The following is a 27,748-nucleotide window of genomic DNA, read 5'->3' as shown; positions in this document are numbered from 1 at the left end:
CAGCAACAAGTGGGGGTTGGTGGTGGGAAAAGGAACAGAAGCAACTGAGACAAGAAGTAGGTTTGCGTGTACAAATATCCTTCTTACAAATACAAAGTAAAAAAAAAAAACCAAACAAACCCAAACAAACAAAACAATCAACCAAAAAAAAAAACCAAACAACCAAAACAACAACCCGGGGATGGAAATTAATGAAAATGACCGTGTTAACTTACTCCAGCCTAATAAATTTTTAAATGCCAACCCTTAACCTGCTGTCTGCAGTGCCAACCCCTCTCCAGTCTCTAAGGAGCCCGGTGCCACACCACCAGCACACACAGATTTCTCTCCAGTGTTTTCTTGCCCCATAACCGCAGGAGCTGGGGACACTCGCTGTGTGGCACAGGGTAGCTCTTGTCCCCCCACCAATGCCTTCCCTCGCTAAACCCTATAAGCCTTATTTCTGCTGCCCCGACGAAGCGACTACACCTCCTCTTCCTGGCCGTAGCCAGCCCAGTTTTTAGGGACCATCTGACTTTTCCCTGAAGGGCTGGTTTTAGCTGTTAACCCAGCTGCTAACTCAGCCCTGCACGCCTCCCTCCGCATCTCCCACGCCGAGAAACACCGCCTGAAACTCGGGCTTTTCCCAAGCACTGCCGCGCACCCCGAAACCCAGCCCAGAATCCAGCCAGGCTCCCGAACCCTCCCCAGCGCAGCCGCCGGCGGAGCCCGCCCAGCCCCATGTGGGGCGGTGAGGCAGTGAGGCACCCGCTGCTGCCGGGTGGACGCCGCTTTGTGCCCCGCCTACACTCCCCGTTCCGGCCCCCGGTCCCGGCTGGGCTCCGGGCCCGCTGTGGGAGGAAGCGGGGGGCTGCCTATGGGAACAGCCTGGCGGGAAAGGCGATTCCTGCCCGCTGTCTCCACGCAAATATCCTGTCCCGCAAACCCTGCGGGGACACCCCCGGGCCCCACCCCGCCATGACATGGCGACCAGGGGAGGGGCGGTGGCGGCTGCGGCGGGGAACCGGGCAGGGTTTGGGCCGCGCTGCCCGGTGGGGCATGTGGCGACGCGTCGCTCGCCCCGGGCGGTCAGTGGGGATGCTAACGCTGGCCCTTCTCTGGTGCCTGCTGCGGGCGGGCAGTGCTGCCCTCCTGCCGCCTGCAGGCAGCGGGCTAGGGCGGGAGGGCGGTGGCAGTGACCCAGGGCGCTCTCCGTGGGATGGAGGCAGCCGGGAGAAAGAAGCGGCGACGGCGGCCCTTCGGGTAGGTGTCCCTGCCCGCACTTACACTCGCAATCCGCACCGGGCAGCGGGCTCCTCCGGGACAGGAGGGGTTGCTGAGCGGTGACTGAGGGCGAGAAGTGGAGGAAAGGGGCGCTGCAGAGCTCCGAAACATCGAAGCCCTCTCCGGCATCTTTCGCTCTTTGGTTTTCTGCCTGCGCGGCTTCCTCTCCGTTCGCTGGGCTTGGGGTTGTCGCTGGGTTCTCGCTTTCCCCGCTTCTGTCGCCAGGTGTCAGCGCGGGACCGGGGAGCCTCGGGTTTTAGCTCTCCCGAGCCTCCCGTCTCCGGCTGAACTGAGGATCCAATCGGAGCAGCTGCCCAGGGAAATGGGGGGACCGGGAGGGTCGGGCAGGGGGATGCTCTGAGCCCCCTCACCCCGTTCTGCATCGTGCCTGAGGAGGGGGCCGGGCAGGGACAGCGGGGTGGCGACCGCCTTAATCTGCAGACCTTTTATCTATCTCTGAAGCACAAGGTTTGTTGTGCTGTCAGGGCAGGGCATCAGATGAGTTTGACCCAGGTTGTTCTCAGCTCGCCTCTTTTATCTGTCGCGTATCGTTTTTATACCCTCCGTGCACTTAACGAATGCTTTTTCAGTAGGGAGCTGAAATTAGTCTCATGGTTTCATATTAGTTTGTTAGGAAGCCACAATTAATCAGAGGTGGACAGCTGTCCTGTTGTCTACATTCTTGATTACTGGTTGCTAACCTTTTTCTGCTTTTATAGTTTTGTCACTAAGGCTGAGTTAATAGTCCACAATATTTATTTATTACTTTCAGGAAAGCACTAAAAGAATTAGATTACTGAACTCATCATCAAAAGATAATTCAACTGCTTTCTATGGAATAAATCAGTTTTCTCACCTGTCTCCTGAAGAGTTCAAAGGTACACTTTCTGGCTGCTGTTAATGCCTTCACTTATTTTCTCCTATTCTTTCCCAGAACCTTGTATCTTTTGACATTTACAAAGTCTTCCAGTGCTGATAGTCAGGTAATTTACAATGTCTGGTACCAAACTGTAAGTACTTCTGAGGGATACAGTGGTCTTCATGTTGTTCTGGTCTTGAAAGGTTGAATTGCCCAGAGCCTGAATTTGATTTAGTATAGAGACCCTCCCCCCATCCTCCCTTAAAGCCTTCTTCAGTTACAACAGTTGTAAAACTGGAAAATACACAAGGTTCTTGAGTACTCTGAGTTCCTGTCCCCTAGACCACAATCTAAATAATGCTCAGAGCTCCAAGGCTGTACAGTGATAGTTATGACTTTCAGGAGCAATATGACACATTTCATTTTTTTTGCTAAGGAACTTTGATAGCTAACCTAATTTATCTGCTGTTGTATGTTCTTTTCCTTGGGGGGTTTCACACTTTTTCAGTTTTTTGTTTTTTTTTTTTGTCTGGTTGGTTTTTTGTTTGGTTGTTTGTTTTGTTTTGTTAATTTTAAATAGTTGAGCAGCATTTTGAGTGTGTTTCAAAATCTTTCTTCTCTTATCTTCCCCCATTGCCTGACTAAAATGAAGTAGTATTTTTTCAGTGAGTAAAATATTATGAACATTTTGAACAAAACTTGTTTTATGAAATGGTTATTTTTCAACTAGTAAACCTTTATGCTTTGCGACCACATTCCCTGTATCAAATCCTGTTCTTTTTAAGACTGTAGAAATATTTCCATTCATTCTGAAGTATAGGATTTTAAAATGCATTAATTCTTTGTGGATTTGAGAATGAGATGTAATCTCGTGTTTGTAACTGTAGATTAAATTTACCTCTGCAGCCTCTTGTTTGTGGGGTTTTATTATTTAGTAGATTTATCGATGTTTGTATTCTGTGTTTAGCTATTTACTTAAGAAGCATACCTCACAAACTTCCCAGATACAAAAAAGTGCCAAATGGAAATGAAAAACCTTTGCCAAATAAGTTTGACTGGAGGGACAAGAAAGTCATTGCAGAAGTGAGAAATCAGCAAACAGTAAGTCCTGGTGTTTTCCTTTCCTGGTTCTCAGCTGGTGTGTCAGAGACCTCAGAAAGGTTTCAGAAAGGACCAGCACTGCCTCAAGACTCAGTGAAGTGCTGGCACAAGTATGGGCAGTGGAACAGATGCCAAGTCAGGGAGCATTTTATGCTAAGTGGGATTAGACTTCAATTAAGCATGAGGTGTAAAAGTTGTGCATTTAGAAACTGTGCAACTACAAACTCTGTGCAATTTTTTTTTTTTAATCTTGTTAACTAAATCTGCAATTATTCTGCACCATGTCTGCTTTGTATTTTTCTGAAGAGGCTGAGGTAAGCCCAGTAACTGACCTCATCTCCCTGGATGGGTGTGGATCCTTTGCTGTTGTTTTCTCTCATGATTGAATGCCCTTGGCTGGTCACCAGTATCTTTACCACTGAACAGCTCAGGGGATGCATTCATGATAGGGAGAAAACCAGATACCAGATGATAATAGTTTATCTCAAAATGGTTATGGTCACTGGTAAGAAAAAACTCTTAAATCCCCAAAGTCTTTCTTTTCTGTCCTTCTCATAGTGTAACCTGGACCTTGCCTAGGAAGAAAATTCTTCCTGTTTTAAATGCCACAGTCTAAAAAGCCTAGGCTGTTGTATGGAGTCTGTTATGGTGAAGAGTTTTTCTGTTTAATTTCAGTTAACTTTTTTTTAAACTGTAATAAACTCTATAAAATACTTCAGGCTGTAGAAAGTTGTAGACTGTCTCCCTAAGAGCAGCCTTTTAAAAATTTACTAGTTAATGTGCTTAAAAATTAATTTCCTTCTGAATCCCAGCACTTATTTAAGAAAATAGATACCTCACAGCCAAAAGCATTGTCAGATCTATCTTAAAGGGCAAAACTTGAATCAGGAGGGAATCCTTAAAATAAGACAATAATAATGCATGAATCCTTAAAATAAGGCATCCATAATGCATTTCTAGCTTTCAGAGAACAGTACAGGAGAAAAAAGCAGGTCAGTATTTTAAGTGGCTGATGAAATTTCTTTACTGTTGCCTTAAAAATAAAGTTCAAGGATGTTGTAGTAAATGAAGAGCGCTAGAAGACCCTGTTGACTCTTTTTTGAAAACTGTTAAAGAGAAAAACAAAGCTAACTTTTTCCCTTTTTTCCTTCTTCTTTGTACCAGTGTGGAGGCTGCTGGGCCTTCAGTGTTGTGGGTAGTATAGAGTCTGCGTATGCAATTAAAGGAAATCACCTGGAAGAACTCAGTGTACAGCAGGTTATAGACTGTTCCTACAATAATTATGGCTGCAGCGGAGGATCCACTGTTAGTGCTTTGAGCTGGCTGAACCAGGTTGGAAGCTTTTCATAAATCTTGAACTTTCCCTTAGCCTCCATATTAACAGTCATTTTTTACTAGAAAAAAAAAAGTGTTGAGGAAGGTAGAGTGTGCAGCTGATCTGATTTTTTTTAATATAAGTGTGCATATGTATGTATATATGTATGTATGTGCAATTATGTGTGTATATTTATCTTGTCTGGAAACAAAAGTTTATTCAAGCAGAATCAAAATTGATTGGAATTTTGTAGTCTGTATACATTCTTGTGAATGCTACAGATCAGCCCACAGGGGTAGTAGATGATGTTCCTTGAAAGCTACAGTACTTCCACTAGATGGAATTGGAATGGCAAACGTACAGTACTTTTGCCTACATGTCATGTTTTGGATTTGAGTGTCCAGTTCCCCAGTGCTGAGTGCACCTGCATCTGGGGAAATGACAGAAATTTAGGGGATGGAAGGAACCTTGAAAGATTGAGTCCAACCCCCTGCCAGAGCAGGGTCACCTACAGGAGGTCACACAGGAACGTGTCCAGGTGGGCTTTGAGTGTCTCTAGTGAAGGAGACTCCAAACCCCCCTGGGCAGCCTGTGCCAGTGCTCTGACACCCTCACAGTAAAAAAAATTCTCCTCGTGTTTATATGGAACCTCCTGTGCTCATGTTTATATCTGTTGCCTCTTGTCCTGTCATTGGGTGTAACTGAGAAGAGCCTGGCACCATCCTCCTGGCTCTCTCCCTTTACATCTTAAATGAGGGATTACATATAATTTGAGATTTGCTGCTTTCAAATTTCTGTGGTTTCTTCTGCGAATGCTGTAAAATCATGGATGAGTGGGGAGAACCTCAGAATAAAATTGATTATGTTTACTCTTGTTTCACTTGCATCTCAAAACACTAAAAACGCAGGCAATTTCTATTTTAGTTGTAGCTAACACAGTTCATTATGAATAATGCAAAGTGTGCGTTAATAATATATAAGCAGTAATATGTTTTTATCTTTGAAATAAAAAGTGCCCTCTCTAGGATGCCATTTTGAGTTACAAGAGTATAAAGAGAATCCCTTAGGTTTTTTTAAGTTTTATTAAAAAAGGATGATTGTCTTTTTATGAAACTGTAACCCCTGAAGATTCATCTAAGGCAGCTAGTAACAGTCTAGATAACTTGTTTAAGTTTGCATTTCAAGAGAGGCTGAAGATATTTTTACCTGGATTCCTCTGAAGCAAAATTTCCTTCTACTTGGCAACAGAGGGCTTCAAAATAACTGGACTGGAGAAAGCACTTTTCTAAACAAATAGCACACAGCAGAAAACAAGTAGGCTTGTTGCAAAACTTTGTAGCTGGACTTCAAGCTGTGGAACCATTGTATACTTTTAAAAGGATTTGGTGCTAATAGCAGAACTGGTCTTAATTTCAGTATTTTATTTAACAGTTCTTGGGATACTTATGGCTCGTGGACTGTCCCAGAGAGAGCATAATTTTCTGTGTGGATGTTGTTTGATTAGAATGAATTCATTAAATGAATGCATAGTCTCCGTGTCTTGAAATTGATGAGATTGTGCTTGAGGCTAGTTTAAATCAGGGATACCTTGTTAATTTTATTCATTATTTAAAGACTTCTGAAGCTTTCTCCATGAACAAAGAAACTAGAGATTATAAATATCTTATTTACTGACATGACATTTCATTTTTTATGACACAATGAATTTTGAGTTAGTTCTGTGCTCATTTTCAAGGTGTTTTGATCTACGTGGTGTTTAAGTCAAATGCATTAAACTTGCACTCATTTATCTTCTTGCAGACAAAAGTAAAAATTGTGAGAGATTCAGAGTACACTTTTAAAGCTCAGACAGGACTGTGTCATTATTTTGGTCACTCAGATTTTGGAGTTTCAATAACTGGATTTGCTGCATATGACTTCAGGTAGTTACTACTGATTCTTTGTATTTGCTGTATTTTTCCTTCAGCGTTCACCAGCTGTGAAGTAAGATAGAGCCAAGAGTGCACTGACCAGCCAAAGGTTTTGAGACTGATTGCATCAGTTCTGTAGCTGTGCACAGGATAAGAATTAATACATAACATTTCTAGGGTTAAGCTTGCCACAATGAATCTACTAAACCCTGGCATCACTAAGCTTGTTCAAAGTGGAAAGCTTAAGCCAATGTCTTGAAATGTGTTTTCAGTTGGCTCTGTTTGAATTTCAACATTGAGTCAGTATATATATACATATATATATATATATACACACAAATATACATATTTTATGTATATGCCAACTGAACATTATATTGCTTAGAATCAGAAGTGGTAAATGCTAGCAATAATGATTGGAATTTGTTGAAAAATGTAGGCAGTGTTCAGTTAATTCAGTAATCATCCATTTACATACCCATCTGCATCCTCCTCCAGTCCATGACTTAGCAAACAGTGTTGTCAACTAAATTTTATAAAGATTACTGGTAGTTTTTAAGGTTTCTGTACCAAGGAAGTTTGTTTCTTATTTTTATCCATACAGTACAGCTGCATACTGAGCCTCAAGACACAAAATGGAATTTTGACTAGGAACTTAATTACTGCCACATATAAGTAACTAAAATAAATTACAGCTTTACCAGTCTGTACTTACCAGATTTAGTTATTGCACAAATCATGCAGTGATATAGATTTACAGTTCCATTATAAGTAAAACTGCATAAGGATGCTAGTGGTGATGTCTGATAGTGGTAATGCTTGTGTTTTGGTATGCTTGGGATACATATTTTAGTTTATCATTATGTAAGAGGTTCTTCTGCATGTTTGGAAAACGTGAGGGAATAGTAATATAGACCAATGTTTTTTCCAAAGCTGGATTTTAATTGAGAAGAGTGATGTATGAAAGGTACATAGTGCTCACCATTGCCCAGTGAATTGACCCAGAAACCTGCTTCTTTTTAATAGCATCATATCTTTGGATCTACACTTTTCCTGTAGTCTGTGTGCCCTATATTTGTATTAATATATTTCCATATATGAAATCCATACTTATTGAAGTATGTTATGTGGTGTGTAGAACTCATAGGGAACAGTTGATTGTTTGATTTTTAAATTTTATTGAACAAATATTTTACTCCAGTGGGTTTAGTGTGCTAACTTTAGTTACTTGGCATTCTGTCTGTCATCTTTCACAGTGGTCAGGAAGAAGAAATGATGAGGATGCTGGTTAACTGGGGCCCTTTGGCAGTGACTGTGGATGCAGTTAGCTGGCAGGATTATCTTGGTGGGATTATACAGTATCACTGCTCCAGTGGAAGAGCAAATCATGCTGTCCTTATCACTGGGTTTGACAGAACAGGTGGGTTTCCATCAACTGAACCTCAACCCAGTAGGTACTGTATTTTTTCTCTGACTTGCAACTTGTCTACTGGGGAGCAAGCTGATTAAAATCCACAACTGGGTGGTTTGTTGAGAGCTGTTTGGTTTGGTTCTGGAACTACAGCCTGATCCTAGGAGGAAAACCTTTTTGTCTGTGCTCCTTCAGTTCTGTGAGGCCTCACGTTCTTTTAATGCCACAAACATGGCTTTGTGTATCTTTATGCTAGCAGAGGATATATTCAGTTGTATGGAACTATAAGCTCTGTCCTCTGTGCAGTAGTTTTCACTGTACTGTGTCATCAAACTATCAGAAACTGAAATACTAAAATGGTAATTAGCTCTGAAGAGTGTTAGAAGTCTTTTATGCTTGTCACATCTCACATTGTCTCTTGTTTATGAAAATGTCTCTTTCAGGGAGTATCCCTTACTGGATTGTGCAGAATTCTTGGGGGCCTACATGGGGACTAGATGGCTACGTCCGTGTTAAGATAGGTGGCAATGTCTGTGGTAAGTCTGACAAAAAATAATTAAAGTGGGTTATGTTTCTCCATGTAAGTAAAGAGATATAATGGGATCCTCAGAGAGGAAATAAAAGTAACTGCTATCTTTGAAAAGAGGTTAGATGAGTCCAGGTGGAAAAGTAAATAAAGCAGTTGCTAGTTCAGCCAAGCCATATAGCTGAGTGATTGAAAAACATCACACAAAGGTAAAGCTATATAAGGCAAAACAAATAAAGTGCTCCTGTACTACCATGTAGAGGTAGTAGCATGGTAATTTATACACTTGTGTGTCGTGGTGCCATTGCTATACTCAGTGTGTATAAAGCAGTAGCTGTCCTTGTCTGGTGGGTGTAATTATCTCTGAGTTCAGTTTAGCCTGTGCTTGGGAATTCTGTACCCTGCTTATGGTTTTTCTTGTAGGATGGAGGTACATACTTTTATTTCTAGTCTAATCTTCTGCTCTGTTACTATCTGCATGATTATTTTGGTGTCCAAGGGGTTTTTGTAGTGTTAAATACCCATTTTTTTCTGAGCTGCTGGATATGGAGGTAAGGCAGATGAAGCTCATGTTTACCAGCAAAGACTTGATGTGCCAGATTGCTGGGATTGGACTACTAGATACTAAGTAATGTGTGTCCACTGACTTCTTGTCTGTTAGATTAACACTGTAGGGCTTCTTTTGCCTTTCCCTTCTGTGGATGTTTTGAAGTAGTTCTCACAGTCATTGTAAAAGGTGTTTGGTACATATAAGCAGAGATAATATTCAGTTTCCCTAAACATTGAAGGGTCAGGACAATAAATGCAGTCACAGACCTCCCATGCTACTGAATGCTTTTTTTGTTGTTGTTGAATGAACAGATTGTTTGGAAAGATAAATTTAGAAGCAGTGATAATTAAAGTAAGTCAGTTGTAGAAGTGGTCAGGAAAAAAAGCAATGCTATTTTCAAAACTCACTCTCTCAAAAAGCAGTATCTTCCACATTTTCCATAGTGCAAGAGTAGTCCAGTGAAGGCCAGTAGTTGCTCTCTTTCCCCCACAGATACTGTCTTCTGACTTAGAGCTACTCTGACATCACTTTTGAGAGGATAAGATACCTTCACAGGCTGTAGTTAAGCCTTAGCTTTTAGTGCTGGAAGGAGTACAGCAAGGCAAAGAGAACTGAGCATGACTAAAAGCCTTGTTTCCTCTGGCTTTGTGTGTGTTTGAGTGTTCAAAAATGTCTTGTAGTGGAATTTGTGATTTCTGGTGAGCTTTCAGAGCTACATAACCTCATATTGTTTATCCATTTCTAGTAAAAGTGATTACAGGGAAGAGGGTATCAAGGTTTAGATTGCTTTTCAGGACCCAGATTGTACCCATGCTGAATCCTCAAAAAGGTTCTAAAGTTTTGAAGGTGAAAGAAGAAGAGAGAGGAGTGCAGAGCATGGCTCTAGTCGCCAGCAATGAAGAAATTGGCAGTGAAGAGCTGCAGCTGATTCCTCACCCCCTCCCCAGCAGCTCACTTGCTGGCATGGCATGGCAGAGAGAGAGCATTATATGAACAGGAATTCTGGAAACTTACTTCTGGAAAGTCTCCACTTCTGGAGTTTATTAAAATTTTGTTTGTTTCATTTGTAGGTATAGCAGATACAGTTTCATCGGTGTTTGTTTGATGCTTACTGACCAAAGAGCAGGATTGTTGTTTGCCACACAACTAGATGAAGATTTACTTCAGAGCAACATTTTGTAAAATAAGAAAGGACTGTACAGGCAATTGCTGCTCTTAGGCAGTACAGGAATGGGTTGGCTGGAGTTTTAACACTGTTTTTATTTGAAATGTGTGTTGCATATCAAATCTGTCATGGAATAAGAAGACTCATAATCAATTGCAGAGTATGCAAAAAAAAGTTATCAAGATGGACTGAAACTGTGAATCTACTACTTCATAAAAAGAAACAAAGTGATAAGGAAGTTGGATCAAATAATCAATTGTATGAGAGAGTATATGCAAAATGCTTTGAATATAAGAAGAACCATTAGGTCAGCTTTTATGTCAAGGGAGGAACAGCAGTTGGAAGAAAGATTCTGTTTTGATACCTGTTTTGGCTTTTCTAGCACTTTTGAGAGACACATTTTGTCTTCCTCTTTTTGTGAACCCTACTTTTTGCTGCTGCTAAAATAATAGAAGAAAGTGGAAAGCTGACATTTTTTCCTGAGCACCCACTGTATCTAAATTGCTGCAGTCCTTCAGTTTCAGTCTTCAGACCTATGCTGGGTAAATAAAAATTCAAAGCTCAGCATTTCAAAAGCAAGAGTTGATCTAATGAGAAGACAACAAAGATTTATCAGTATTCTAAGTTTGCCTCACTTTTAGTATGTATCAATTTTATGCTTATTTCAATTATATTTTGAATAAAAAACTTGAAATGCCTGTCATACTGTTACTTGAACTTTATGCTTGCTTTATGAGACTTAACAGAAGATGAGCTTTAAGAGACTTAACAGAAGATGAGCTTTAAGACTGCTTTATTTGAAGGGCAAAGTAAGTACTTATTTATATCTACTGTTCTTCACAGTGTTTCTAGGGAAGGGATTTACATTCATCTGCAATGCATAGGTACCAATATGATTCTTAAAGTCTGTAAAAGTTCAGGATGCTGGGGTTTCTGTACATTGAGGACTTTTTTTAAATCTAGTTTTTGAAACTCTTAACTCAAGATTCCTTTTGAAGTTCCATGGAAGCTCAGAAATTAATATTCTTCTGAAGGTGATGAGACTCATTATATCCTCACTTAGAAGTTAATTACAGTCATTAAGCAAAGAGCAAAAAATAAAAAAAATATGTACAAATATGATATGATAATGATAATTCTCTATAATTTGCCTCCTCTCTCAAGGTGTAGGTTTTGAGAAACAAGGTAAGAGTTAAATTGATGACCAAGGTGAATTGGGGAACTATTCTAGTCTTAGTATAGACTAACTCAGTGCACGTTATTTTTTCTACAAAAAATGAGTCTCTTCCATTAACTGATCATACTATTTACATAGCTGTCATACATAAATACATATTTACACACCCACACTGTGTGAGAATAGCTGTTATATTTGAGGGATGGCACCACTTGAGGTGAAAGTCCTGATCTTCTTTACAGCACCTGGTCTAGAAAGACAGGCTAGTCAGAGTCTTCACTGCTAAAATAGGAGCTGTCACAGTATTCTGCGGTGTAGAGGAATTTGTGAATGGTTGGGTTCATCTTTGGTATCCAGTGTCTTGGCACTAGAAATGTTGAAAGATTGAACAAATCCACAAACACCTTGTATCTGTCACTGGAAAGGACAATGGGAACAATTAATATGGTGATATCAGCATAGAAGGACACAAGACCCTATGAGGAGAGGCTGAGGGAGCTGGGGGTGTTCAGCCTGGAGAAGAGGAGGCTCAGGGGAGACCTCATCACTCTCTACAACTCCCTGAAAGGAGGTTGGAGCCAGGGGGGGTTGGTCTCTTTTCCCAGACGACTTTCAACAAGACAAGAGGGCACAGTCTCAAGTTGTGCCAGGGGAAGTTTAGGTTGGATATTAGAAAGAATTTCTTTACTGAGAGGGTGATCAGACATTGGAATGGGCTGCCCAGGGAAGTGGTGGATTCTCCATCCCTGGAGATATTTAAAAAGAGACTGGATGTGGCACTCAGTGCCATGGGCTGGGAACTGCAGCGGTGGGTCAAGGGTTGGACTTGATGATCTCTGAGGTCCCTTCCAACCCAGCCAATTCTATGATTCTATGATAATTTCAAAATCCTCAGGAGTTGCTCCATGTCTTATTCATTTAATAAGGTTTACTTTAATAAGGTTTAACTCTCTTCCTGAATATTCTAGAGTTAAAATCCAATCCTAACAGTTTCTAGAGCATAGAATTAGACATCAGACTAGACTCAAAAAGAAATATTGTTGCTCTAGTCACATTTTTCTCCTGAAAATGCAGATTATCTAGGCTATGCTCACCAGACCTCCAGTACTGTGGTAGATGTGAAGGAGATTTTATCTAGGCTGAATGTTAACATGAAATTAAGGATGAGTGAGAAAGCTTGCTGAAAAAGACAGCAAACCTTTGATCTTCTAAGTCAGTCTGTCTGCTTTCTATTGCAATCTCTGTGATGATGGTTGTGATGGGGATTGTTGAAGCAGCTCTACAATGCAGTCATCAGCTGCAGACAGTTTCTCTTTGAAAGCAACCTCAAAGAAAGTCTTCTAAGATGTTTCAAACACCTTTGTGCTTTTTGACATAAAGTTGTTTAGGAGTGTCAGGACCCAGTCACAGCTACAACACTCGAGTTGTCTAACTAGCTGAAACCTCTGGCTTACAGTGAGCTGCCTGAAATCTGTCTCCTGGCATTAAAAGGATCTAAAAAGTGCATTATTGCAGGTAATGGGGGACAGAAATGTGTTCATCTTACCTCACTGTCGAGCGCAGGTACTGGTAGCCTGATGAGCCTCCAGTGCCAGCCTTGCTGCCAATCATCCTGTGCACCATGCAGACGTGGTTATCTAATGCCATAGAGGAATATTGCATGTGTTCAGTGTTAAGTTAAAACCAAAGGGTCACCCTGAGGGGCATCACTGAAATACTAAAGATCACTCAGAGGTCTTTTCAGAGACACAGAACTACTGGTTCTTCAGCAATGCAGGAGTTAATTATGCCACTCCAGTCAGCTAACAAAATAATTGCTAATACTGAATGAATACACTAATTATTATACATTATTATGCTCTGTTAATACAGAATTAATATGTTTATTTAGGGATGTCGAGATAGGGAAGGAGCAGAAGGACCTTTTGCATACCAAGAGTTGTCATGATAGCATTTTGGCAAACATTTGAAAGTATATACCCAGCCCTTAAAAAATTGTCCACCTAACTTAAAGTTTTTCATTGAAGTGATAGTTATATCTATATATTTAAAGACTGAAGGAAAGATATTTTTTTCTTTCAGCCTGAAGTACTAACAAACAAACAAACATGCAAAAAGTGATTCCTAAAGGATGAATTCAGAAGCTCAGTTCTAAAACACCAGGTATATCTTGTCTAAAAGAGGGTGAAATTGAACAGTTTACTTGCACGTTTAAAAGAGGGAGTGTCACAGCCAAAATTTGAAACTTACATCTCCATTTGGTCATGAGCACATCAATGTCCATAAGGGAGGTGAGCAGCTGAAACGGAACCTGAAAACGAGGCTCCTCCCTTGGAGAAATGAAAGACAAAGTGAGACCTCGTAAGACATACTGTATTTTTCTAAGTATGGTTTCTCCAATGCCTAACAGTGTCTGTATATTGTCTCTAAATTGCTATTGAAATGTTAGTAGATATTCTAACCTCCATCCTTGAAGATACTCAAAACACAACAGGATAAAGCCATACGCAGCCCAATTTAACCTTCAAGCTGGGTCTAACTAACTAAGGTTTTTGTGAAGGGCTGAACTTGATTACTTCCCAAGGCCTGTTTCAACCTAAATAAACTTGTGCTGCTGTCCTAACCATCACTTTTCCTCCTGCCAGCAAGTATTAAAGGTAAATCTTTTTACATTACCTGTAGAAGTAGATCATTAAGGCACCTTTCAGTGCTTTATAAGACAATCGTCTCTCTCCTGCAAAATACAAGGGTCCTTGGTTTGTTACTTATTCTCCTGCAATCTAATGCTTTTAGGTGAGTATATATATCATGTACCAAAAATAGAAAGTGCATATTTATAGAAATGCAGTGTACCTTTACTAAGCAGGTGTTCATGTCGTTTTTCATCAAATAATGAAAGTAATACATCTTTCTGTTTTTGGAATTCAGATAATAGGTCATATTTCTCTTCCGATTCTGGTTTGCCCTTTGATATTTAAAACAAAAGCAGGTTTTAGAATTCAATAGGGAAAATCAAGTGCTTGAATGACCCATGATGTAACTTCTACATTTAATATAAATACAAGTTTACACCTTAAATGTAAGAATTGTATTTTCAAACAAGACAGATGAGTCACTGAGTCACTATCCTTTAAAAAATAATCACCAAAAAAGTATGAATAGCTTTCAACACAATTCAGATGAATGAATGTTCAAACAAACTGACAGCTTATAACTTTTCCTTGGGTCAAGAGGTCTTAAAACCACTTAATCTTAATTTTTTTGAAGTCTGATTATTTTACCATTTTTTTCAAGGTAAAAGTATTACCTCCTTAAACAGATATTATTAAGAAAATTGTAAATAAAATAAGTTTAGATAAGTTAGAAACTTGTAAACAGATATTCTATTGATTAATTCTTATGTTTTTTCTATTTAAAATATACTTAAAGCTACAAGTCTTAAAATATTCAGGGATTTTCTTGTGCTTATTTGCCACTGTAATAGAAATGATCACATAGCAGCAAATTGTCACATACTGTTAAACAGGAATGGGCTGTTTATAGTGATACTCCATACAGCCCAGAGGCTCCACTTTTAAGAGCTTTGCTCTGAACTGTAGATACAACTACTAAATAAAGTTTCAATGTCAGTTAAATCAATTTCAACCCTCACATTAATATTCTTTCTGTCTCCTCTTGCAATCAAAATCATCCATGTATCTATCACACGCTTTAAATCATCTTAAATGTCAAATTACTAACTTATTCAGTTTTCCTTGAAAAGTTTGCACATTTTTCTGCTTCTTGCAGGCAGAGGCTGCTGAAGATTAAGTGAGAATGAGAAACCACAGGTGAGCTGAAAGTCAAATTTATGTCAGGATGTCATTTTGCCATTTTGTCTTTGCTCATAGCTAGACCAAGAGTGCATTACATACCTGCAACAAGGCAAACTCCTCTTCTAGACCTTTTAAAACATTTACTTCAAATTGTCCCCAGAAATCAAATCCCTCTTCTTCGAGTCCTGGAGTTCTTTCCAGCCATGCCTTTAATAATAACAATAGTAATTAATAATAATAATGTGTTCAAACATTAACAATGCCAACCCTAATTATAAGTGATAGAAACATACATTATTCTGCAAGCCTTGTTCTGGTTTAATAACCTGGAGAGCTGCTATTGCCAGGGTAAGCATGTCCATGTAGATGATTTATACCTGCAGAATGGTGCTGTGCAAACAGACACACGTGCCAGGTCAAATGATAAATTCTGGAAGACAAAAGCTGGCTCATTCTAACAGTGTCTTTAAAAGCAATTCCCTTGTAGATGAAGGAAAACAATCTTATTCCACATAAATGGGATAACTGCAAAAAGAAATCTCAGGAGGATGCAAAAGCATCAATGCAATCAGTTTTTATCATGTTAGGCTGACCACTAATCAAGCACTCTCGTTAATTTATGCCATAATTTGTGATGATATGATGCTGTATCAGGGGTACTGAGACAAATGGATAGGGTTACTAAGAGCAGTTGCTCTTATTGAGGTGTTTTATTGCATTGTTGTTTAGAAAGTTAATTTTGTGAAAGAAAATTACAAGGGAGTTAGAGAAATTACTTTGACTCATTCATAATTTTGAGACAGTCGTGGGATAAAGGTGAGTGATAATGAAACATTTGTTAAACATCTTTTTTCCTTTCCATTTTAACCTTTCTAGTACTCATCACTAATGGTAGAAAAATTTTAAAAGTTTTTTTCTAATAATGGCTTAAGGTCTTAAAAATGAATTTGAATGAAACAATACATTTATATTCCTAGCTGATACTTCCACAGTGGCATTTCCTAATTTAACAGTCAGAGTTTTCTGACAAGAGGAAGTGCTGTGAAAAATCTTTTGGTTTACCAATGACCAGATCTCTTTCAGACACATTTTGGTAAGAGTCCAAAACACGATGCACTGGTAAATTGCCAAGATGCTTCTTCCCTCAAGGAAGCAGAATTATTACTGACACCAATAACGGGCATTGGTTGGGAGATAGGGGAACACAAAGCAAGGTCTAAGAGAGACATTGTTACCTCCACGAGTTGCAGTAGTGTTGGTTCTTGCTCTGATTTAAGGAGTAGTTCATAATCCTGACCCTTGAAGTTGTCACGATAATGCCTTCTGTTGTAGGGGACTCGCAGGCTTTGGTGAACACCAATTTTGTTCTCTAGCAAACGAAACTGCAGGCTCTGAAAACCTGATGCTGGGCTTAGGTAGTATCTTTGGGAGAAGCAGAAATGACAAAAGTACCTGGGATGTTATTTTAGAATTATTTTATGTTTTCTGTTATTTTACAAAAGAATTTGAAATACACCTTTCACGTTTGAAGAATATCAAATAGGTATCTGAGCACTTTTTACGTAATTGCAATTAAGAAAACAAACAAACAAACAATTTTACTGCAACTCCAATGTGTGTATTACATATTCTAATTTTCTAGCTATATAGTGTTTGCACATACACAAATGCTCATGTTTTTCCTGGCTTTTAAAATGACAGCTTTGCTTGTGTTTTACAAGAGGAAATTATTATTATTATTTCCTTTCCAGACAGAATAGGAAGTTTCACCTGTCCTATTTTTGCTTAACTTGCTCCTTAATAGCTAGAATAGTTATTGAGCAGAATAATTGGTATGTGTACAACAGAATCATGCTCAGAAAAACATATAGAGGGGTTTTTTTTTGAGAGAGATTCCGTAATAGAATTCTCTCAGAATTTAATTGCGTGACCATGCTGAAAAAAATTATTAATAGAAGTAATGGGAAATACCACATTGTTATACAGCTGTAATGCACTTAGAATTGTGAATATAAGAATTGGTAGAAACAGGTCATTGATTTGATCTTATATTTACTTATAAAATTACACTATATTGTTGAATAGCAGAAGCAAGAATGCATCAAAACAAATGAGTAGCCCATGCATTTCCCCTGCTGCAGTGTAGTGCTGGCTGATACTGATGTTTCAGACTTCCAAAAGAAGCAAAATTGTAGTTTCATGTGCTTTGTAGTTAGACAACATAAAAAGACAGGAAGAAAAGGGTACTAAAGCAATGTAGAATTGGATAGGATGCTGAATGGCACCGTGGTCACGAGTCAGACAGGTGAGGGACACTGTCCTGGTTTGGGCTAGGATAAAGGTAATTTTCTGTCTTCTAATTTTGCTTTCAGCTAAGTTTCTTGTAGGTAGTTGTACTTGCTGAAGCTAACAGCAAGTTTCTCTGTCAGTATCTGCTTCTGGGACTGATAACACTCCATGTTTATAGTTACAGCCAGAGACTGGTGTGCAGAGCCAAGGACACTGCTCAGCTCTGAGGAACATTTTGCCCTCTGGAAGGAGAAAAGGAGTAAAGAGGTCTCATTTGAAACCCTCCCTTAGAGAGGAATGGGCAAGATAAATGACCAAAATTGACCAAACAGAGTATTCCATCCCATACATGTCATACTCAGTATAAATTTGAGGGATCACTAGGGTTAAATCCCTTTTCCTCACTCCTGCTTCCCCTGTCCCTGTTTGCTTCGGCATCCTGGGAGGATTCCATCCATTCCTCTGCCTGTGGTCCTGGTCCCTGCCAGCCTGAACCTGTGTGTTCCTGCCTCCAGCTCCTGACTGCTGCTGACTCCAGGAGTCCAGCCTGGACTTTCCCAGGGCTGCCCTGCAGCCTTGGTGGTGATGTGAGAGTTATTGGGGGGAAGGGTGAGGAATGTGGTATCAATTTTCTTGTATGTTTGTATATATTTAGTAATTTTTTCCTATTTATCATTACTGTTTCATTAAAGTCATGTAGTTTAGTTTCCAACTCATAAGTCTCTCTCCCTTATTCTCTCTCCTTCCTTTATCAGAGAGGAGAGGGGCATTAATAGAGAGCATCTGTCATTTGGTTTAATTGCCAGGCCAGTGCTAAACCGTGACAGACACAAACAGCAAGAACAGGAGGGAAGGCAGTGGAATAAGCTGTGTAGAGGAAGAGCCTGGCTGAAGTGAGGGAAGAGGTAGAAATCCTATGGGAAAAGTGAGGCAAGCCAAGGTATCACAAAGAAGTCCTGGTCAGCAACGGGCAGCAATGCTGCCAACCACCTGCCCAGCGATCCATTGGCAGCTGCCAGGGAGCAGAGGTGGCTGTGCAGGGAAGGACACAGCAATGCTGCCCTCTGCCACTTGGAAAACTGCAGACCCACTGAGAACACGAAGCAGGGAAACACTGCAAACCAAGACAGCTGAAATGCTGAGTTGATAACCTATGGAAAGTGCATTTCTCTCCCCCACACACTTTTACCATTTGCCACAGTGCATGGCTGCAGCTCCACAGAGGTCAGTTTCAAGAAAAATGTTAATGGACCCCTACTACTTGTATTGCTTTGACTTTTTTTAACTCTGCAGTCAATAGCAGCACCACACAAATATCAAGTTTCCTTGTACTTCTTTGCAGAGCATGCTGGACTCATACTAAAGCCCAACTCCTTATCTGACCCTTGCTCTCTGATGTCCCTGTTCACCTCTCGGGTATTCCCTCCCCCTGCTGAAGGATGAATATGCTACAAGCTGCCAGGGCACTTCCAAAACTCACAACTGGTTCTGAGGACAGGAATCACCAGCTCATGGATTACAGTGGAGGGATAGTAAGTGTTTACCTGAATTCAAAGAAGTCCAGTGCAGTCATAGTTTCCAAAACTGAGAACTGTTCCACAAGTAATTTTAGAATCATTGAAATTCTGTTCATTCGAGTAATAACCTTCAGCATGTTCCTCTCATCTCTTACCTGTAAAAAAAAATTAAGATCATAACCAGAGAGTATGATGTTCTCTTTATATCCTACCTATTTATTCTAGGTTTTTTCCACTGTTGTACATCACTCCAGTTCACAAATTATTTCTTCATGAAGCCCATAGAAGTAGAAGCTCATATCGAATAAAGAGATCTGTTTTTAACTGAAAACTGATACTATAATTTTCAAAGATTGGAATAGCTTTTTCTCTGACTGATGCTAGATTGCAACTATGCTGAATACCTAAGATTTTTTTTTCTTTCATACAGTCTTGATTGAAATAGAAGTCACCACAAGAAATAAAGTTCTAGGCCAAAATAATTTATTTATACCACTATTATTTCTAGAGCTTCCAATACAATTTTAATGCTATATGATAAAATATGATAATTATAATTATGCTTTCTATTATAATCACTTCTATAATAATTGCTATTATTGGGAAGGAACAAGTCACAAAACAAGTGTGGTAGCACTTAGATATTGAGAAGCAGAATAGTCTGAGAGGGACATTGGGAAAGCACATCTAAAAAGACGTTCATCAGAGATGCAGCAGTGGAAAGCAGAGAATACTGCATCTGGTAGGAAACAGAAAATGTTGTGGAAAACACAGAAGCTCTCTTAGCTCTCTGGCTGAGCTGAACTCTTTTAATGCAGAGTCTGCTAGAACTCCTGTTAGCTTCAGTGAGATGAATTTTCTCCCTGAGACCAGGACACTGAACCAGGAAATATCAAACTACAAAATGAAGGATGATAACAGTTTCCTTAATCGTCTTCCTGCCTACTTGACCTTAAAATTGACATCTTAAAAATCTGATTATAAGCAAATTTTCATTTATCAGAAAAATAAATAATGAAAACTTACCAAAGAACAGATTTTGATCAGTTCTAGTCTGATATAATGTTCAACTAAAAAGCCAACAAAATTACTTATGTGGAGGAAAACAACACTATTATTTGAAATTATAGAACTGTTGCTTCTTTATGGCTGGTGTAATTTCAAATATTATTAGTATATACAAGCATGTTATTCATGGTATTTCTCAAATTACAAGCAGTCAGATTTTTTTTTTCTGGGTGTAGTATCAGGAGTTTTCCTTTGTAATCAAATATTATGAGGTGTGTTTAAATTTGGACAGATATTTAGAGCTGTTCAAATATTGTTGTTATATTTGTAATTTTCAGAAATCCTCATAGACTTGTATGCTGTGATTTTGAGTATTTTGTTTCTGTTGCATTTAATAACATACAACTACAGAAACGATTTTTCCTTTCATATAACAGGCAGTGGATGGAAGGATATAGTGCATAGACTTCAAAAAATTGAACAAAGGCAGAAGTTGAGTTTTTGCAGTTATTCTGTATTAATAGGAAAGTATGGGAGGAGTAGAGGAGAATTGGTCCTGGAGAGTGATCTACCAAAACAGGTTGCCCAGAGAGGTGGTGGAAGCCCCATCCCTGGAGGTTTTTAAGGCCAGGCTGGACAGGGCTCTGAGCAACCTGATATAGTGGGAGGTGTCCCTGCCCGTGGCAGGGGGGTTGGAACTGGGTGATCTTAAAGGTCCCTTCCAGCCCTGAAAATTCTATGCAGATTATAGGAGGAAATAAGATTTTGCAGATCAAATATCTGTACTGTCAGGACCCAGCCAAATTTCTTTGGTATATTTTGATGCTGTTTTTTCAAAAGAGCACGTGTTGCTTTGATAAACCCATATACATCAGGCTGGATGGCAGGGGGCAAGGGAAGAGAGGGTTGGATTTTCCCCAAATTAGAATTTGCTCCTAACTTACGTGGCCATTTTGAAAGATCTCCCGCACAGAGTCCATTTCCCACAAAATCTGCTTAAACCAAAGTTCATACACTACAACAAAAAAGTCATTTTTAGCATTAGCTTCAACATTACTTAGCTTTTAATTGATAGCATTGAAGAAGTGAAATTCTTACATTTTGATTCAAAATTAATAGCCTACATTTACACTGCTGGTGCAGATACACCAATGTATTAACTGTTGCAGCATGCTGTCCTTTACCTAAACTGTTAAATCATCTAGAATTAAGAACATTAAAAAATTTTGAGAGCATGTTTTGCACATCAGGTATTTGTTTTACAGAATGCTCATTCCAAAAGTACAAAAGAGAAACTCTGTCTCTGATACCCCACTAAAAGCTAACTCCAGAGCTGCTTATAATCCTTATCTACAATCTTTATCAGCTACATATTTCCCTTCAAGAACAGAAAAATATAACCAGGCCAAGTGCCAGCAAAGCACATGGACATTATCAGTTGGGGAGCACCTAACCATATGCAGGCTCTGGATGGTTAACATTGGACTGGTTAACCAGAGAAGCCACAAGACAGCACACAAAATTTGCCTACAATAAGCAAAGGCTGTTATCAGATGGGGAATAATCTTCAACACTTTACTTTCTCTAGAAACATAACTATCTAAATCTTGGTTTACCAAACCCAAAAGTTACACCTATGGTTTCTTGAGCACAGAGTTGAACACAGCCTTATGAATGACATAAGGATATATACAAATGTAAGTGCAGACAGAAGGGTAATTGTAGTGATTTTGTCTAAAATGAAAACAAATTGCATATTGCCCATCATCCACCCGTGAACTCCTCCAAACCATTTACCTTGATGTGTCACAATGAAAAGATGCTCGTCATGGATTTTTTTTCCTTTCTTCTCACTCTGAAGTTCCTGAGCATTCAATATCTTGTTCAGCTGTAAATGAAAGACAAGACTGCTCTGTAAAGCTGGCAATTCTGTTATTAGTAATGGTAATCCTACTGTTTAGAGCTAACTTTTTATGGCATATATATAGGACCCATATTATAAGCTGTATGCAAAGTTAGACTAAATGGCCTTGTGTCACTTCTATTTTATTTTTTAAAAAAAGCTTGCTTAAAGGGGAGTGTTTAAGTACCACAGCTAGTAAGTTTTGGAAAATAATTTTTAAAGTGTTTTTACGTTATTTTTTTAAAAAAAGGAAACAAACTCTCTGGCAGTTTTCCAGCTCTTAGTTCAATAATGTCACTGTTCAATGAAAATGGAGATCCTGTAGTAAAATTCTTTGTGGTCAGGCAATAATACATCTGGAAAAGAGCTCTGATTTGAAGTTGTATTGGTTATTTCAGTTCTGGCATTACTAGCTTTTAAATGACACACATTCACAATTTTCCCATAGTTGCTTTAAAAAAAAATCTTTGCTAGACTCTATATAATGTGTCACAAGTTCAGAGCAATTCTGTTCACAAGCACAGATCAATTCCACTCACTTCAGCTCCTGCTGTCACAAAAAAACCCAACCCAAACCAAACCAAAAAAATGCCTTTATGCTTTTATTAGTTATGGCAGATTATTTCTTGCTTGTTTCTTAGCTGCTCCTAGTAGTTGTTGCAGCTCTTAGGTTTAGTTTTTTCCTTGTACCTCTGAATTTCTGCAACATGTTTTTCCAGCCAAATATTCTGGGAGTTCATGCAATAATTTGGGGAAGTTGCACACAGCCACTGACATAGACAAATTGCCAAGTGGTGACTGTCAGACAAAAAAAAAAAACCCAAAACCAACCAACTTTGTGGTGCACCACTTCAGAGTTTAGGTTTATCAATAGAAATAATTTCCTTCCAAAACCTCTGAAACATCCAGCTTCCCTAGAGTGTGACAAGCCACCCAACATTCCACCTGTACCATCCCAGCTGAGACCAGCACCTGTGCCCATGGGTACAGCTCAGGTACATGAGGGGCACTGAGAGAGCTCCCTCACTGCTGTCAGGGCTGGATGGGGAGAAGCAACAATTGCAGGTCCTGCCTCTAGTCCTGCCAGCAAAAATCAAATCCTTAAACTTACTTGTAGGTAGTCTCCATAGACAAGTCCACCTTTGCTGGCTTTGTTTATCCCTTCTTGAGATCTGTCATCTTTTTCATCTTCCAAAGATAGGTTGTTAAAATTAAATCTGAGAAGAAAATTAAGCACATATATAAACTATTTAATTGAAGATCTATCAAAATATCTGCCTTTTTACCAACAGATGCATCTACAATTAAGAAAATGAACCACTAAATCAGGCTTGTGAGAAAAACTACTCCCGAAACACCTCTTGTCACAGTAACAGTAGCATCACATCAACAAATACTGAGTGCTCAGCCAAGTCCTGGTACAATCTTTCCTCCTTTTAGTGATAGCTGCAGCTTCCTATCTGTTGATAATCACTGAATTTTCTCTGAATTGCTATACTTCACATTAACTTTATATCTTTTGAACTGATGTTATGAAGCAAAACAGAGGGATGAGGGACTCACAAGTAGTTGTTCCTCGCAAAGGGGCACCCGCTCATGATTCCAGGATCCCAACTCGCTGAGCTGCACACCAGGGAATATATTCTGTCAGTGCTCCCAGATATGCTGCAGCTGCCTTATATGTAACCTTATCTCACTGCCTAGGCCAGCCCCCAAATTCTCCTCCTTCGCCCTCAGCCCATCCCCACTATTCAGTTATTACAGAATCTATCACAGCACAAAGGTCAGTAAGTTCACGTGTTGTTGGCTCTCTGGGTCATTGGTGGCTTTTTTGTTTTGGTTTGGTTTTTTGTATTTTTTTTTAATTAGTCAAAATGGGAATGGCTGGTATGCTTGGTTGGTCCTGGGGCAGACACTCTGTGTGCTTTGTACTGCAAAGTTTGCACCAGTTGTTTTTAGGGGGATCAAGCCTGGTGGAAGGGGTAAGTAAAACAGAGGACTGTGTGTGAGAAAAATAATATAATAAATTCAGGAATTGTTAAAGTAGGCTTGTAATATACAGCCTCTAGTATCGAAATATCAAGATACTTTTAAATTTAAAAAGTGAAACATAGGGAAGAGGGAAGGTGAGGGGAAGGAAAATGTTTCTATTGCAGACTGAGTAGAGCTTTTAGGAGATCTTAAGTAATACACATGCTTTCAAAAAAATGCACACAGATTAGAGTAAAAGAACTAAAATAATCATGCACATCTTATGCTATTTTTCCATAGGTTTAATACATGACAATTTCTTAATTTTACTTCCTCATGCAAAAGTTTCTGTCTCATTTGTTGACAAATGTTACCCAATTCTGTTTAATCATCAGCTTAACACACAATGAAGTAACATACAACCAGTGAGCACTTCTTTCCAGTCTGCCAACCTTCTCTGAAAAAAAGTTAATGCTCAGTTTTACTGCAAACAAAGCTACAGGGCCCTTGTGACCCCAGACCATTTGCTCTCTGAAAGACTTCTTGGTGTCTGTGTGATGGTTTCAGCTGTTCTACTCACTTAAGAGTAACTGGATCATAAAAAAAGGTCATACCCAGTACATGGGTGATGGGACATATTGTATGTCAGGCTATACAAATATCAGCTTAAAACTAAGCTGAACCACAAGAAAAGCAGGAGTCCACTGTAGCAACCCATCAGAAAGGTCAAGGTGTCCATCCTTCATGATGTAAAACCTGACAGAATAAAATAATCCTCTCCCCACACACATTTATACAGCTGCCTGGGATGCAGGTAGGTAGAAATGAAGGTGAGGACTGCACACTGGCACCTCTGTGTTGAAAACTGCTTTTCATCATCCCATTTCCACTTAAAAACTTGATTATTTAATAGTATAATCTCTCATATCCACAGATGTCAAAGGCATGGACAAAGAAGGTTTACCTTATTTATAATTTTTATACACCTTCACCTGAAACATCCAGATTGAGCTTTCACAGTAAAATCAAACTTTGTTACCTTTTCTCACGGTACAAGCAAAGGAGGAGTGTGAACCTAATGAAAATAAGGGCAGTCAAAAAGGCTTGAACTTTTAACCTCATCAAAGAAGTCACTGCCTAGTTTCCTGTGCTCTTACGGTTTCTTCTGTGGGACACAGAAAATCATAAATTGCCAGAGCAATGGTATCTGCCTTGCAACTTTCACATAACCTACTCAGTAGGCAAAGGACTTTGAAGTCTCAGGGACCTTTTAAACCCTGTGCTTAACAAAACATTAACTCCCTATTTGGGAAGTAATACTACCCTCAATTGGCTCAGCTACCAAACTCTTTCAAAACCTGAGGATACTGTCTGAACCAAGCACTACACAAACTCCCTTCCTAATTCACCAACAGACAAGCTTCAGTAAATCAAATAAATCAGCCAGACTGCAACGATTTTCACAGTTATTTCCAGTGTTTCCAACACATTCAAACTATCTGTTTAGGGACCTCATAGCTGATTGGTTCCAACAATCTCCATCCTAAAACCAATAAAAAGCATCACAAGCAGTTTGTTTTAAGGCACACTCACAGCACAGATACCTTCCTTATTATCTTGTTTCCATGTTTCAATTTAACATAAGGGGAAAAAAAAAAAAAAAAGAGTATCACAGAGTGGTTTGTGTTGAAAGGGAACTTAAAGATCAACTACTTCCAACCACTCTTCATAGGCAAGGGCACCTCCCACTAGATCAGGCTGCTCAAAGCCTGACTTTCAACTCTTCCGTGGAAGGGGAAGCCACAGCTCTCCTGGGCAACCTGTTCCATTATTTTGCCACTCTCAACTTAAAGAATTTCTTCCTCATATCCATTCTAAAACTACTCCTTTTCAGTTTAAAGCCATTATACCTTTTCCTATCACTACACGCCCTTGTAAAAACCCGAATATGTATTTAGGAAAATAAACTACTTAGTAAATATGTTGGAAAATGCTTTTAGCATCTAAAGTATATAATCTATACCTAGTGCATACTTTATGGAGTGAATGCTGCTGACTACAGTCTTCACACTAAATGCAAATCCATGTTTACCAGGCAAAACATATAAACTCCATGGTTTTGCACACAAATCAAAAATAATTAGCTCTCTCTTTTCTGCATCTCAAAGGTAACCTCAACTGAAATAAATATTCAGTCTAAACTGTGCATAAGTTCAATCAGTCTGAACTGATGCTGCAATAATGTAACAGTCCATGCTTCATTTTGAACACTGGAAGTGTCAGAAGTGGCTTTGTGTTAACATCCTAGGTTGCCTTCCCTGCCCTGCCTCAGAAAAAAGCAAAATGAGACCACTGTATCCACACTTCATAGAGAGAAGCAAACCCAACTATGTGACTCCTATCTACACTGTGTATCTAGTCAGGGCAAGCTGTGTAGATTTACTGTGTCCTAAAAATTTGGGTAACTTTATGGATGATACTATTGCAACCATTCATTTAATCTCATGCTATCTGAATTATACTCTTCAGAGAGTCCAACTACAATAGACCTTAAACCATCCAAGATCAGTGGAAAAAATGGTCTAAATGAGGACTTGAAAGGCCCTGAAATAAAACATAGACAATACAGAACTGTTATTAGTTTATTTTACAGGCTACTTTCATCTGATCTCAGTAAGGCTTCACAAGTGTGTAATGAACTTGGTACTGAAAAAAAGTGACTTGAGCTGCTCAATTATGAAATTGTCTGTTGGCAGTTTAGATGATTATAAAGATTTAAAGACCCCTCAGGTTTAGGTCAGCTCAGAGCCTTCAACTCCAGCTTGCCGGGCAACATTCTTAGAAGTGCCTCTGCCATGCTGCCCAGATTTAGTTCACTGTAGGGACCTGATTTTCCTTTGAGTGTTTTGAGTGGCTTTTATTCCCTGAGAGTGATTTTATAGCTACTTGTATGAAAGATCTCTTACATGTGGATGTATCTCAAAGCAAAATGTTTATTTTAATTGATGGTATTTTTTTCTCAAAATGCACCATCATTTCCCTCTTTCATGCTGCATTCTTAGAATGACATAGGAGCAGATGCAAGCACACACCCACAGTTTACTGTTCATGCTGTGGATGACTGAGCAAGGTGTGTGAGTACCTGTGAGCTTTCATTTATTTATTTGCTTATTTTTAACAGTGAGACCAAGAGACTTCTGCTCATCCCAGAAATATTTCAGAAGACTCTCACCTTCAGCAGAGAGCAAGAATGTTCTGCTTTGTGGCTGGGCTGAATACAGATACTGGGCTGAAGACAAGGAGTTATACAGCAGAAAAAACCCAAATCCACAGCTTCCCAAAACTGTACTTTGTACCCTTCAGACAAACTATCGTGGACCTCATGACCAAGCATGGGAATTATTAAGCATCCTTCTCAATCCATCCTCATCCCTTTATTTTCTTTAGTTCCCCTGCCCCAGCTATTGACATGGGGTAGCTATGCCAGTTTTGCTCATCTCCCCTGCAACCAGGATGCAGAGCAAACTGAAATCACTTGGGCAGAAACAAGTGAGTTGTAAGGGAAAAAAGGGAGCATCCCTCTACCTTGGCCAAGGGGAGGTTTGATGTAAGACAGAGGTGTCCTGGAGCATATTTTGGGTGCACATCTGGAGCCAAGAGTTTGCATGTTCTTATTGTGTGGGGGCTCTATATCTAAAACATGAGTCTGATGAGGACAGGTAAATAAGAATGATCTTCTATGTATTGTCTTGAATCCAACAAGAATCTTCTCCTGGTAAATTAGCAGGGACCTGTCCTTCCAAGAAAAATCTTGCTATTCTACATGAAACCTCTAAGGAGAAGAAAATAACCACATCCAAATGTTTTGGACAGCATCACCCATTCTTCTGCTCAGACTCTCATTCTGATTACAAAATCATCCCAGATCAATTTGTTTTTCCAACGTTCATTAACTTGAACAAAGGGTT

The 27,748-nt window shown here is 39.4% G+C and overlaps 2 protein-coding genes and 1 long non-coding RNA gene across 7 annotated transcripts in view; 2 read left to right on the top strand and 1 right to left on the bottom strand.

Moving 5' to 3' along the window:
* The first annotated feature begins 704 nt into the window (after window positions 1-704).
* CTSO (cathepsin O) lies at window positions 705-8,415 on the top strand. Its single transcript, XM_071743032.1, has 7 exons — window positions 705-1,242; window positions 2,036-2,141; window positions 3,090-3,223; window positions 4,388-4,555; window positions 6,339-6,460; window positions 7,705-7,868; window positions 8,303-8,415. The coding sequence occupies exons 1-7, from the start codon at window positions 721-723 to the stop codon at window positions 8,413-8,415; spliced, it is 1,329 nt and encodes a 442-aa protein (XP_071599133.1). The 5' UTR covers window positions 705-720.
* Window positions 7,001-23,510, bottom strand: TDO2 (tryptophan 2,3-dioxygenase). 4 transcript variants are annotated; one of them, XR_011725725.1, is made up of 13 exons: window positions 23,373-23,510; window positions 22,921-23,026; window positions 21,704-21,794; window positions 20,851-20,921; window positions 18,926-19,053; window positions 16,328-16,514; window positions 15,192-15,299; window positions 14,131-14,242; window positions 13,954-14,011; window positions 13,528-13,607; window positions 12,824-12,914; window positions 11,445-11,694; window positions 7,001-10,687 (listed from the first exon to the last, which is right to left on the bottom strand). XR_011725725.1 is itself a non-coding variant. In XM_071743030.1 (13 exons), the coding sequence occupies exons 1-12, from the start codon at window positions 23,405-23,407 to the stop codon at window positions 11,541-11,543; spliced, it is 1,221 nt and encodes a 406-aa protein (XP_071599131.1). In that variant the 5' UTR covers window positions 23,408-23,510; the 3' UTR covers window positions 7,001-10,687; window positions 11,523-11,540. The 4 variants fall into 4 exon arrangements, 3 of the variants coding, with proteins under 3 accessions (XP_071599131.1, XP_071599130.1, XP_071599132.1); XM_071743030.1 differs by having other exon boundaries at window positions 11,523-11,694; XM_071743029.1 differs by having other exon boundaries at window positions 7,001-11,694.
* Window positions 23,511-23,601: 91 nt separating this feature from the next.
* LOC139795860 (uncharacterized) overlaps window positions 23,602-27,748 on the top strand; it is a 34,957-nt gene continuing 30,810 nt past the window's right edge. For both annotated transcript variants that reach the window (XR_011725726.1, XR_011725727.1), the window contains exon 1: window positions 23,602-23,791. This is a non-coding gene — a long non-coding RNA (uncharacterized lncRNA). The remainder of the gene's footprint in view (window positions 23,792-27,748) is intronic.

This window comes from Heliangelus exortis, chromosome 4 (genome assembly GCF_036169615.1).
Source record: "Heliangelus exortis chromosome 4, bHelExo1.hap1, whole genome shotgun sequence".
Taxonomy (NCBI): Eukaryota; Metazoa; Chordata; class Aves; order Apodiformes; family Trochilidae; genus Heliangelus; species Heliangelus exortis.
This window is presented reverse-complemented; position numbering and strand designations above follow the sequence as displayed.

Coding starts and splice junctions, on each gene's coding strand:
- CTSO (XM_071743032.1), top strand. CDS start 721: ATGTGGGGCGGTGAGGCAGTGAGGCACCCGCTGCTGCCGGGTGGACGC. Junction 2,142..3,089: donor GTCTCCTGAAGAGTTCAAAG/GTACACTTTCTG, acceptor TTCTGTGTTTAG/CTATTTACTTAAGAAGCATA. Junction 3,224..4,387: donor AAGTGAGAAATCAGCAAACA/GTAAGTCCTGGT, acceptor TCTTTGTACCAG/TGTGGAGGCTGCTGGGCCTT.
- TDO2 (XM_071743029.1), bottom strand. CDS start 23,407: ATGAGCGGGTGCCCCTTTGCGAGGAACAACTACTT. Junction 14,243..15,191: donor AGGAGTTTGCCTTGTTGCAG/GTATGTAATGCA, acceptor TAAATATCAAAG/GGCAAACCAGAATCGGAAGA. Junction 12,915..13,527: donor GCTCATGACCAAATGGAGAT/GTAAGTTTCAAA, acceptor CTATGGCATTAG/ATAACCACGTCTGCATGGTG.